Source organism: Petromyzon marinus, chromosome 7 (genome assembly GCF_048934315.1).
Source record: "Petromyzon marinus isolate PM22_M1 ecotype Great Lakes invasive population chromosome 7, UKy_Petmar_22M1.pri1.0, whole genome shotgun sequence".
Classification (NCBI taxonomy): Eukaryota; Metazoa; Chordata; class Hyperoartia; order Petromyzontiformes; family Petromyzontidae; genus Petromyzon; species Petromyzon marinus.
Window position 1 is genome coordinate 16,344,753 of NC_133673.1, and position 13,353 is coordinate 16,358,105.

The 13,353-nt window shown below is 54.0% G+C and overlaps 1 protein-coding gene across 2 annotated transcripts in view; it reads left to right on the forward strand.

Moving 5' to 3' along the window:
• Positions 1-12,899, forward strand: part of LOC116940080 (uncharacterized) — a 75,820-nt gene extending 62,921 nt beyond the window's left edge. For both annotated transcript variants that reach the window (XM_032949391.2, XM_032949393.2), the window contains 4 exons: positions 1,291-1,598; positions 7,250-7,389; positions 8,486-8,746; positions 10,289-12,899. In XM_032949391.2, the coding sequence (XP_032805282.2) occupies positions 1,291-1,598; positions 7,250-7,389; positions 8,486-8,746; positions 10,289-10,300 (721 nt within the window). In that variant the 3' untranslated portion in view covers positions 10,301-12,899. The remainder of the gene's footprint in view (positions 1-1,290; positions 1,599-7,249; positions 7,390-8,485; positions 8,747-10,288) is intronic.
• The last annotated feature ends 454 nt before the right edge of the window (positions 12,900-13,353 follow it).

Genomic DNA, 13,353 nt, shown 5'->3' on the forward strand with positions numbered 1-13,353 from the left:
ATCAAACAGTGCGGGTACAATACTTAACACTGCGGTGGCGCGATGTCGAGTACCTCGCCTGGTATGCAGGAGTTCGTGGGTTCAATCCCGACCCGGACACATGTATAATTGGAGTTTGCGTGTCTCTCTCCCCTTGGTCGCATGGATTATTCTCAGAATCCTCCACTTTTTATCTCCACATCTAAAATCAACATCACGCGTTTCAGGTATTTGGCTGCTATAAATTGCAACCGGTATTGACCAAGACACCCCAATGCTGAAAAATGACACTGCAAATTACGCAACTGGGATTACACGCACACAGCAGCAAACATCTCCCCGCTTACTCCGAAAACTTGGCAGGACACTCCTGGAAAAAGAGTCTTGAGGCTCAGTGAGGCTTTCCTGGCTAAACAAGCGTAGTAATAATAATAATGATGATATGAAAACAATGTCATGAGACCTCCTTTGCCAGTATTAAATTATGAAATAGGTTTTTCCCCTTTCTCGCAATAAAACAGGTGTTAAGATGTTCCGACCTCTGCATCTTAACGCCTTTTGGCGTCCTCTGGTCTAACACTGTTTGAGACTAGGCTCTAAAGAAAGCTGTCTCTGGTGTGGACCAATCAGTTTCAAAGACAATGCACATACTGTCAGAGCATGTTTTTTTTGTTTGCATATTCACCACAAGTATATGTGGTAAATACGGACATGATTCCTTGCAAAGGTTTCAGTTTTGTGTTTTAACATCTTAACACCTGTTTTATTTCCAAAAAGGGGAAAAAACCTATTATCATCATTTGAAAACAATGTGTTGCGTGCTCCATAGCCACTGATGTGTTGGATCGTGAGTGCTGCTGCTGCCTTTGCGATCAGCCCCAAACTTGGCACGAGTCATAGTTGCGTCGAAGACGTGTTGAGCCGTAACGGCAACATTGAAGCTTCTTGAGCCACCGCAGAGATGCCCCAGCGCCGAGCTGTTGAGCCACGGGTAAACAGGCGGTAAAGTTGCCACCTCGCGAGGTACAAAGCAACCAGGGGATGTCATGGGATAAAAAAGGATATCTCAGAGTAGCAGAATACCTGAGAATTGCATGCAAATGGATTGTCGTGAGTGCGGCGTTATCACTGTTATTATTACACAATTGTCTTGGGAAGACTGAAAGATGTTCCAGGATAGCAACCTCAACGAGAGGATAACCCTGAATAAACCAGGACAGGAGGCGGCTGTATGAAAGGGCTGGTAGTTCCATGCATCTCCTCTTTAAACCTCTATCAGCCCTGACAGATATGTTTTGTGTTGTGCTACAGGACCCATCAAGACTACAGTTTACATGACCTTCAGCAACACTACAGGCATCCACACCAGCATCAACACCATCAACATCAGCAGCAGCAGCACCAGCAGCAGCACATTCTGCCCGGACTGCAGGCTTCACTGCCGGCCTACTCATCGCAGCCTCCTCTCTTGGCTGCTCAGGCGGGGCCTCACCACCAGGCTGGCGCTGTAGGCTACCTCCAGGCCTCGGCCTACCCCCGGGAGTTCACGCGGAGTGCCCGGGGAGTGATGGCGCTCGACCCCGGGCTTGCTGCCACCACCACGCGCCACCACACCTCGCGTGAGTGATGTTACACACACGCGCCAAAAGCTTTGCTTGTGGCCTCCGTCCATCCATCCATGCCTTACATCTCAGGTAACATCACCATACTGCGTGTATAATGTAGCGGTGTACCGTCAATCGCATCGGAACATCAACAGGACGATGCATGCACCTCCTCTATAAATGGTGAATTCAAGACGAGTTGCAGGAGTGCGACTGTGGTCATGCAATCCAAACTATGGACCATATAGTGAACCACTATTGTCTTCAATGGAAGAGGAAATGCAAAACGATACAAACTCTCTCGCCTGAAGCCCTCTCATTATGGCCAGGAGACTTCGACATTGGCATTTAGCTCCTGAACATATTGCCATCTTGCACAAGAATAGAATCTACAGAGCCTTGAGCCAATGGCCCGAAAATAACCATCGGTAGTCACCGGTACCACCGAGAGTGGCAACTGCTGCCAATTGCTATCTTGGTAAATATTATTTCTAGATCACAATGTGCAATAGCAAGGCCATCTCGGTAGTTTTGATTAAAAATAATAATTACTTCTAGCAGGGTGCTACTTTGTGTTTGATCAAATATTGTTTTTAAATAGCGAATGTGACAGAAGCCCTCTATGGAATACGACGACGAGGAGAAGGAGGAGGATGTGTGTCTATAAACGAGATCGTGTCTTCGATGAGATTTTTGCCCATGGTGGACACCGGGTGTCATTTGCCACTCCAAATGGTATCCGACCAACCCCCTTGGCTGATGAGCTATGTGTCTTAGGCCACCAACTCTGAGTAGAGAAATATGGTGCTCTAGCTCTCCCTCTCGTGCTCTCTCTTAGCTCTTCCTTGCTCTCCTGTGCTCTATTTATTCGTCTCTCTCTTACTGTCTCTCACTCAAACTCTCTCGTTCTCCCACTGCCTTTCTCACGCTCTTGCCCTCTCTCGCTCTATTGATTGCCTTTAAAGCGCGATCTCTCTTGCTCCCCCCCCCCCCTCACTACGGTTCTCTCGCCCGCTCTCACTCTGTCTCTCTCTCAATCAGAGCCGTGAGCCGTGACTCAGCCGTTCCCAGGGGGAGGGAAGCGGCGAAGGTCGATGGCTCCGCATGTCACCGCGTTGCCGTGCCGACGACGATTGTCCTGGTAGCAGCAGCGATGATGGTCATGGAGGTGATAACGATGATGATGATAACGACAATGGTTAATATTATCAGGGCTTAGTTTCTCACCGAATATTTTCCAGGTCACTGGTAGACTGGAATCGGTGGCACAATTCTTGTAGTAGCCCTGGCACATTCGAATCAGAATCCGAATTTAAATCGCAGGAGGAATCCGATGAGCTATGAAGCTCTTTTTCACAGATGCCCAGTAGTTGCGGGTTGGTCAGCAAGTTACAACAACAACAACCAAAACAAACAACGATAGTGCAAAGTAAAGAAAAAGTAAGAAAGTTACAAAAATAAATCAATAAAGTTTATTAATTCCTGCCAACATAGCGAGAAGTATAGTGGACGTTGTGTGCCTAGCCGCCAGGTGCGTAAATATCATCTGCCTGCTCCGACCCGGCTCAAATCGATCCCTGATGACGACGATTCTCCCCTCCCTACTGCACTGCCCTCTGCTTCCAGCGTAGCCGGGTGACTGAGTCAACGGGCGTGCTGCACAATTTACTGATGCTGCAGATTGCTGGGTGAACTGGCGAGGGGGGGGGGCAGTTTTGTGGTTTAAAACAAAATGGGGGGTAAGGGGGTGGTGAGGGGCCCTGCACTTTCAAGGGCCCCGCACTAAATAACTTTCAAGCTATCAATTCCGGTTCAGTGATTCTGCACTTGCTCTATTACTCTAGTACTATACTGCCTTAAAAAAATTGTGTTTTAATATTAACGTGTTTTTTGTATTATTTAGGGCCCCTTTATAACGTATGCTACAGGCCCCGCACTAGCTTAATCCGGCACTGGGCCAACAACAGTGACGATTATCTGAACCGGTCATGGGCTTCCCCTCCGTCGACTCAGCCATCTACCGCGTCCTTGGAAGAGAGTGGGCTCGGTGCTTCTTGCCTTTGTGTTGCATGAAGCGCGGGCCCATTGGTTGTGGAGCAGTGTGTCTGTGTGTGAATATCGAATGAGTACCTAGTGCGGCGGTGTGTAAACATCACCACTGGGGAGACAAAGGCGGCCGGGTGTGGTGCTGGCCTTCCAAACCCTCGTGTTGCCGTGCCGGCCTTCATAGGTGCTCGCTAGCAGCGCTTGCCCCAACAGTCTGTTAAGGCTGTACGGGAGGGGGAGCAGCGGCGGTTACTTGTCTGGGGTCAAATCCTTGCTGCGCTCCACCGAGAGCGATGTGCGCCGCTTTGGCATCGCCACCGCCACCCTGCTCGTAGCTTCCATCGATTGCTCTCTGAAGCTTTTGGCTGGGAATCGCCGATGAGTGCCCACCCCGCCACCCCCCTCCCATTTCCTCCCTTCGCGGCCGTTTGACGAACGCGCGCGGGGGGTCAAGCGGCGTTAACGGATCTTCAATCGGAGATGCGAAATAAAAAAACATATAAACAGAGAGGGAGAGAGAGAGAGGAGAGCATTCAACACAGCGGCGTTGTCCAGAGCCAAGGAGACTAAACTACATGACATTACCTAAATACTAAAGGGCTTTCGGGGCACTGTGTCAGTGTCATTGACCACATCAGGACAGTGGCTGAATGACCCCGCGATGTTTATTCCTGGTGACCTCACCACATGCACAATGGGCTGGGAGCTTCTGTGAGCGAAACGTCGGACGTCGTGCGGAACGACGCAGCGCGACCCCCAACAAGCTACGTTAAAAACGCGCCTCTGGCCGAGGGCGTAGCGGAGCGAGCGACATCAATCACTTCCAAGGTCATTTGCGGCACACGCACAGCGGGGTTCCCTCTGGTGGCCGAGCGGCGGCGTCCCTCGCGTCTCCCACGGAGGGCCGGAGACGAGGCATCGAGCTGCGTGCCGCGCGATGGCGTAACGGGCGCCGCCTTCCCAGAATCAGGATTCCGGATTGCAGGCTCGGGCCGTGAGAATTTGATTTGGATTCCCCGCAGCTCCCACGGCGATGGAGCGCGAGTGAGAGATGTGTGGGGAAATGTGGCTTGAGTGACGTTTTTTTTTCCCCTTTTTCTTCTGCCAAGCAGTCTTGTGTGTGCATCTCCTCGTGTGTGTGTGTCTTTGTATGTTCGTACGTGTGTTGGGAGCGTTAGTGTAGCGGTTGGCACGCTGTGCTATGAACCCGGCGACTCGAGTTTGATTCCCACTCACGGCCAACACCAGTGACGATTATCTAAATCGGTCCTGGGCCTCACCTAGATCGGCGCAGCCTCAAAATTAGTACCTGGTGCGGTGTGTAAAAACATCCCCACTGGGGAGACAAAGGTGGTCGGACGTGGTGTTTTGGCATCCAACCCCTCATGTGCCCTGCCAGCCTTCATACGTGCTTACTAACAGCACTTGCGCAAACAGGCTGTTCAGAGGCTATACGGGGGATCTTTGTCCTTGTGTGTGTGTGTGCATCTTTGTCCGTCTGTGTTTGTGTTTTCGGCTCCCTGAGCGACGGTGCTCGCCGGCCGGCGCTTTGTACCGTTCCTAACGAGAGCCAATTGCTTACTCAGCCTAATGGGGAGCCAGCTTAGCTTTTGTCTGCGCCGCTTCACAATGAGAGCGAGAACGAGCGAGTGAGAGCGTTTGGTTTAAATCAACCCGACGCGCTACGCCGCGCCCGTCAATCCTGCGCTAAACTGCGCGGAATACTGAGAAGCCGTGATGTCTCTCTTCAGTGCCTCTCTTGTCTTGCGCTGGTTTCCTCCCCTCCCATTTCCCGGCCCTGCCACCACCATCACTACCAGCCTCTCTGGCCATCAAACCCACACTGGCTTTTCAGCCGGCATTTTTATTCGGTTTCAGGTCCTTCCCCTGTGGAAGCTGCGCGCGTAAAACTGGCCACGGATGATCTATTACGGCCCTTTCCTGGGAGTCATTGGAAACGACGCCCGAGGCTCGGAGGGCCAATCCACAGCAGCGCAGAATGGCGGAACAACAGCAGCGAGGGGCCGCATCGCGCCGAGCCGGCATTGGCCAGTGCGGATTAACGACTGTCGGCCCCGAGAGTTGTTTTCACTTGAAGTTTCGTGCGGTTAATTTTCACGGGACGGCAACTTTTTAGCAGAGCCCGTTTCGTGCCCTTGGGCTGCCGCGACCCCGCGTCTGTTTAATCTGCAGTTGTCCGATGCAGCAGATACTGTGACAAGCCAAACTTGGTAATGAAACATAACATGCCTCTGCATTGCTGATGTGTTTTCTGGTTTTAAATGTTTTTTTGCGCAGCACAGCGTGCGGCTACATGACGATGTACCTGAAGGAAGACTCTCATCGGTCGTTTCACACGCAGACTCTTATCGCGCGACATTACCCTTCCGAGTCGATGTTTGGTTTGGAGCATTGTGCGGGTGCAATGTCAAAGTTGCGTTGCTGCGTACCCTCCACCGCTCGACAAAGTTGTCAATGGGACAAATGTGCCGGTTGATTTGGTTATTCGCCTTCCCAGTGCCGATGCCGACGCACTGAATGGGATTGGCACTTGGGGGTCCCACGGGGGCGTCATTGTGCATAACTCCCAGGAGTCGAACCCAGGTTGCACTCTAAAGTCACGTGGGGACAGTGAAGGCTCGCAAGGACGAGGTCACCGACTCTCCCCACATTCTTTCCCCCCAGTTTCTGCCTCTGACTCACTGACTCCGTGAATTGTGCCCAGCTGTATCAGGCTATGTCAGGCTGTGTCGGCCTAAATCAGGCTGTATCACGCTGTGTGAGGCTGTATCAAGCTGTGTGAGGCTGTTTCAAGCTGTGTGAAGCTGTTTCAAGCTGTGTGAGGCTGTATCACGCTGTGTGAGGCTGTATCACGCTCTGTGAGGCTGTTTCAAGCTGTGTGAGGCTGTGTCAGGCTGTGTGAGGCTGTATCACGCTGTGTGAGGCTGTATCACGCTGTGTGAGGCTGTTTCAAGCTGTGTGAGGCTGTATCAGGCTGTGTGAGGCTGTATCAGGCTGTGTGAGGCTGTATCATGCTGTGTGAGGCTGTATCACGCTGTGTGAGGCTGTATCAGGCTGTGTGAGGCTGTATCATGCTGTGTGAGGCTGTATCATGCTGTGTCACGCTGTATCAGGCTGTGTCACGCTGTATGAGGCTGTATCAGGCTGTGTCAGGCTGTATCAGGCTGTGTCACGCTGTGTGAGGCTGTATCACGCTGTGTGAGGCTCTATCAAGCTGTGTGAGGCTGTATCAGGCTGTATCACGCTGTGTGAGGCTGTATCAGGCTGTATCACGCTGTGTGAGGCTGTATCACGCTGTGTGAGGCTGTATCAAGCTGTGTCACGCTGTATGAGGCTGTGTGAGGCTGTATCAGGCTGTGTGAGGCTGTATCAAGCTGTGTCACGCTGTATGAGGCTGTGTGAGGCTGTATCAGGCTGTGTGAGGCTGTATCAAGCTGTGTCACGCTGTATGAGGCTGTGTGAGGCTGTATCAGGCTGTGTCACGCTGTATGAGGCTGTGTGAGGCTGTATCAGGCTGTGTGAGGCTGTATGAGGCTGTGTGAGGCTGTATCACGCTGTGTGAGGCTGTATCAGGCTGTGTCGGCTGTGCCGGGCTGTAGACGGTGCGCTGGAGGTGAAGGAGCTGCCTGGGACCTACCCGAGCCCGTCGCCCGGTGTGGGTCGCCGTGGCGACGTCACGTGGTTGCCGTACCACCAGGACGGGGCCACCGCGCTCTACCCTGCGCACCCGCACCAGCCGGTACGGCGCTCACTCGGAGCCGTCGTCGCAATCCACTGCTGGATGAAGGCCTCCCCACGCCGTGTCGGTCATTGGTGTTGTTTGACTGCACTGACCTGCAGTGCCCGGCGTGGGTGGGGCGACGGCGTGCAGCGTGAGGGCGGCAGCCTGAAAGTAAAATTAACAATCCCGCACCGCCCGCTGCGGCTCCCCGCGTAGCCCCTTGGCAGCCTATATCGACCTGTCGCGCATGGCGATCGCTCACCCAAGCGCTGTCCAGGCTCCACCCTGCTCAGCTTCTGAGATCTGACGAGATCCCGCACGTTCTGGGACTGAGTACTCGCTGGCTGTGTTACCGGTCACGCTGGTAGGCCGGAGTAGGTGGCGTGCGACAAGTGGACGCAGCCATGCGAGAGGTACGCAGGATGCGTTGTGCCCTGTGCAGTGTGTTCATGGGACACGGAGACGGTGGAGTAGAGGCAGCACTATTTATTTAACGTAACAAGGGTTACACTGGAAGGGGTAACGGCCCCTTCACCCGTATACACGCTGGGACACCCTCTAGGCTATCTAGCCTAACTCCTGTGCTCCCAGTTCCTCCAGCTACAGGCGCTAGAGGAGGCTATCTGATCTGGCCCTGGTCAAGCACAGATCACGGCACCCCACCAACCAGACCGACCCTTAAAAGGGCTCTGGCTCTGAGGCTCTGGGGCCGCACCACAGGCTTACCCTGCCGGTCCTCAGAAGGACAGCGGTCAGGGAAGTCCCAGGGTCTATCTAGCCGGCCTTCCTTCTTCACTGGTTCTTCATTCTTGGCCCCAACACACTGCCCCCAGCTCTCTGGCTCCCCACCCTTTATACCCATACACCACTGAGGGCGGGGCTGTAGCGGACGTGGTTGTAGCCACCAAGGTGTGGCTGTGTGTTACCTTCCCACGCTGTGTGTGTTACCTCCCCACAACACCCCTTCATCTACATATACACGCACGTGGATACATAGACGTTACGTCCTACAGACGGTAGGCCGGCGTCTTCCTGCTTGAGCGGGTGTCGAGTGGAGCCAGGGTTGGGGTTGGGGCCGTTGCTCGCTCATGTCGCCTCTCCGTCGCTCACGCAGGGCTTCCCGGACGGAGGGTACCACCGCCCGCCGCCCCCTCCGCCGACCTCTCAGTCGGCCGAGGCCCTGCTCCGCGCCGGCCCAGGGCCTCCTTCCTTGCTGGCCTCGCGGGCGATGGAAGGCCGCCGAGTGGGGCACGCGGGCCACCCACCCGGGCCGCCGCCGCCGCCACCGTCGCAGCCGACGGCGTCGCTGATCCGGTCGATCCGCGAGGAGCTGGCGAGGCTGTCGGGCAGACACACGGACGTCCGCGAATTTAGGGTGTGATGCCCCCCCCCCCCCCCGAACTCGATCCCCCCCTCCTCCCACTCCTAACCACCGATCCTCCTAGCAGCCTGGTCCTATTTGCTATGCCTGCTCCCAACGCCGACCTGTATTCCCTTACCCATGACGTTACCCCCCTACTCCTAACCTATACCCTTAGCAGTCTCGATCTAAGCCTTGCCCGCTACGCTTACACCCTACCCGCATCGGCTGAGCCCTAATCCGACCGCTACGACGAGGAGCCGAGTCCTTACCATACTCCTAACCTCTACTCCAACCCCTGGAAACCTCGTTCTAACTCTACCCCAACTGCTAACTTTTACCCCAAGCAGCCTACACCTAACCCCTACTCATATCCCAACCAATGTTAGCTTAGCCCTAAAGATACCCTCTACTCCAACCCTGTAGCAGCCTATCTTGAACCCTGCCTCCACTCCTAACTACTCCCCTGGCAGCCTCGTGCGAACTCTGCTTATATTTGTAACCCCACCTTGAGCCCTCATGTGAACCCTCGTCATCGCCCGACCCCAGCCAGCCCTAATCCTGAACTTACCAGGCCTAGACCGATCCTCTATAACTTCCTTCAACAGAACCCCTATCCCTATCCCTACCCCTATCTCTACCCCTATCTCTACCCCTACCCCTATTTCTACCCCTATCTCTACCCTACCCCTATCTCTACCCCTATCTCTACCCCTATCTCTACCCCTATCTCTATCCCTACCCCTATCTCCAACCCCTACCCCTATCTCTACCCCTGTCTCTACCCCTATCTCTATCCCTACCCCTATCTCCACCCCTACCCCTATCTCTACCCCTATCTCTACCCCTACCCTACCCCTATCTCTACCCCTACCCTACCCCTATCTCTATCCCTATCTCTATCTCTGCCCCTATCTCTACCCCTACCCCTATATCTACCCCTATCCCTACCCCTATCTCTACCCCTACCCCTATCTCTACCCCTATCTCTACCCCTACCCCTATCTCTACCCCTATCTCTACCCCTATCTCTACCCCTATCTCTACCCTTATCTCTACCCCTATTTCTACCCCTATCTCTACCCCTACCACTATCTCTACCCCTACCCCTATCTCTAACCCTATCTCTACCCCTGCCCCTATCTCTACCCCTACCCCTATCTCTACCCCTATCCCTACCCCTACCCCTATCTCTACCCCTACCCCTATCTATAACCCTATCTCTACCCCTATCCCTACCCCTATCTCTACCCCTATCTCTAACCCTATCTCTACCCCTATCTCTACCCCTATCTCTACCCCTACCCCTATCTCTACCCCTACCCCTATCTCTACCCCTATCTCTACCCCTAACCTTTACCCCTGCACCTCGATCTGCCCAGCACAGCTTCGCACGACCCAACGCTCCACCACCCGCACTGCTCCACCACCCGTACCCACCCTCTCCTGCCTGACCCCATTGCTCTCTCTCCCTCCTTCCCTATCCCCCTCCCCGCCACCCCTGCCGCCCCTCCTCTCCCCCCCCCGCTCCCTTCTGCCACCTCCTCACCTCTGTAGGCATCGTCATGAAACGTGGAGCCCCGAGGAGGTTGTGCTCGGTGATCGTCGAGCGAGCGAGAAAAGCGGCCGAGCGTGGCCGTCGGCGTTTTACCGCGCAGACTTTTAACAAACGCTTTGGTTTTAGCCAGGGTGGGCGAGGAGGAGGACGAGGTGAGGTGGAGCGCCTCACCTCCTCCTCCCGCTCCATTCTCTCCGCGGAGCCGGAGGGTCAGACGTCGCGAAGCTCCCAAAGGGCTTCTTCTGGCGCCGCCGCCCATGGGCGCGTTTGACGAATGCACACTGACGTTACCTTTAATCACATTTCAATAATCTTCGTAACAACAACGATCATAATAACAACAACAATAACAACGATGTGTGCAGGTGTGTACATATTAACACAAAGATATCGCTATTGGAGAATTGGCTACTCTGGACAGAATTTACTGAGCGACGTTGCACAGTGGTGGGTTGTGTTCCCCTGTTGCTGGCTCTTCCGCCAGTTCTCCCCCTTAACGTGCTCCGAACCTGTCCACCCGAGTTTGATTCCTGGCCACGGCTAACATCAGTGGCGAGTGATATCTGAACCGGTCCTGGACCTCCTTTGACCCTTCACCAACGCGCGTGGAGCGGCGTGGCTCAGTCGTGTCAAACCCCCCCCCCCCCCCCCGTGACCGGCACGGCGTGGGCACTTCTCTCACCTCGCAGTAGATTGACAAAGGGCTGTAAATTATTATTATTGTTTTTTACATTTGCAGTGCAGTACAATTTGCGCTGTACAAAGCGTCGAAACACAACCGCACCGTGAAGACGTCTCTCACGAATTCGTTTTGGGTCCGAGTGCCACTTCGCCTTAATTATGTTTCGTGCAAAACCTTTTAATGCAAAGATATTGCGTTATGCAAAACGTACATACGTCCGCGTGTGCATGCGTGTGAGCACGCGCGCGAGCGTGCACAGCGTATCTTTAACACGCGGGATGGCGGGACTCGGTTCGCGCTGCGAGAGGGTGGACGACGCCGCCACGGGTCGGGATCGAGCGTGCCACCGCCACCGAGGCCGTGCGGGAGCGGCGGCGATTGCGCGCCCTGCGTGAGCATGCACTACCGCGAGGCTCAAGCCGCGAATTCATTCATTATGCAAACGGCTCGTTAAGGCGGGGAGGCAAACGCCTGCGGAGCTCCTTCACCGCAGGAGGCATTCCCCACCCCCACTCCGCGCGTCGCTCCCTCTGCGTGGCGGTTAACGAAGGACGCGTCCTCACCCATAAACAACAAAGATCCTCCGTAGAGCCTGGACAGGCTCTTGGGGCAAGTGCCATTAGCGAGCAGCGCCTATGAAGGCCGGCACGGCACACGAGGAGGTGGGTGGCCAACACCACGCCCGGCCGCCTTTGTCTCCCCAGTGGTGATGTTCTTACGCACCAGGTATTCATTTGAGGCAGAGTTTACCTAGGGGAGGCCCATGACCCGTTCAGATAATTGTCACCGGTGTTGGCCATGAGCAGGAATCGAACTCGAGTCACCGGGTTTGTAGCGAAGCACTCTAACTGCTACACTACCACCGCTCCACATCCATAAACAATGCACACACACGGGGAGACTTCCTCACCCTGGAGACACACACCCAGGCTCTCAGGCACGACCGCTTTTCCACTGCACTAGTGAGTCGCGCCGGGACCGTGCTGAGCCAGCCCGGAACAGGTACAGCTCGGCGTGGGCCAGATTTTATTTTCAACTGCAGAAGCCGAGCCATGCCACCGATGTAGTGTCCAATGAAAGCATCACATCTGTAGCCCCCGCCCCTGGCCCTGCTTGGCCGTGAGCCACATTCAGATATTTCTTGCGAGGCCAGCGGGCGTTTTGTTTCGGTTCGACACTGCAAACAGCCCCAGATGAAGACCACCCCTAGTACCGTGAGGGCTTAACGTTGACACGGCACAGATGTGCCAGTGGAAAAGTTGTTATTGCGTTTTGGTTGAAACGAGGATTTACCTCTGAGTGGACCTGTGTAGGGAACGGAGCTGAGAAAAGTTTGGGGTGTAGTGTGATGGGATTTTTTTGTATCACTTAAACGCATAATAATGTAAATACCCTGATGTAGAAAACAAAACGATAACGTGTGAGCCAGAAGGTGCTTAGCAGTGATGGCATCGGTAGCAATCCTGTGCATGGAATCAGGTAAACCAATGGACGTTTCACAACGTACAATGCCTCGTTGAGTACTCGCGCCACGGTATATTTTTGTAGGCCACAGTCGGTAGAGGCTGGCGTATCCCCCAGATGCTTAAGGCCGTGCAGTGAGTTCCTGTGTCTCGGCACGGCTGCCGCTCCTCGGTCCGTAGCACCATTCCCGTCGCTTCTGCGTGCACTGGGTCTCCGCACAAGCCCAGGCACCTCACGCTCAGTAGGTCGCGTCAATTGGCCGAGTCCCAGTTATACACATTTTAAACGTATCAGTTTCATTGCAATGCAGCGAATGAAAGAGGCCACTTAAATCGATCTCTTGACGCGCGAGGGTGGTTCGCCGCTTATGCGTGCGGATTATTCGTCGTGTGCCATGGATGTCTCAAGTGCACAATTGAAATACATTTTGGGGAAAAATAAAATACACCACACGGGTTATGGTTTGAACGATATCAGAAGTTAAATAATTTTACATGAACGGTTCCTGGCAAATTGGAGGCACTCACCCGGTATCCATTGCTCGGTGCAAAGAGGGCTGCGTTCTTGTGTTCATCTCGGCATTGTTTTGTGGCCTGGTCGAACCTTTTCGATTTAAAGCTTTCGTGACTGCAAGGATTCATCTTCTTTGGTTCTTTCGGTAAAGTCACGTAGAATGAGAATAAAATAATAAATTGATAAAATAAAATAACACAATAATATTCTCACGACGTTTCGGCCACAACACAAGCGGCCTTCATCAGGTGAAGGAACGAGACTGTCTGGTAGGACAGCGCTGGAGTGAAAAAAGCCACGTTCAGGTCACGACCTGGAGTGAAAAAAGCCACGTTCAGGTCACGACCTGAACGTGGCTTTTTTCACTCCAGCGCTGTCCTACCAGACAGTCTCGTTCCTTCACCT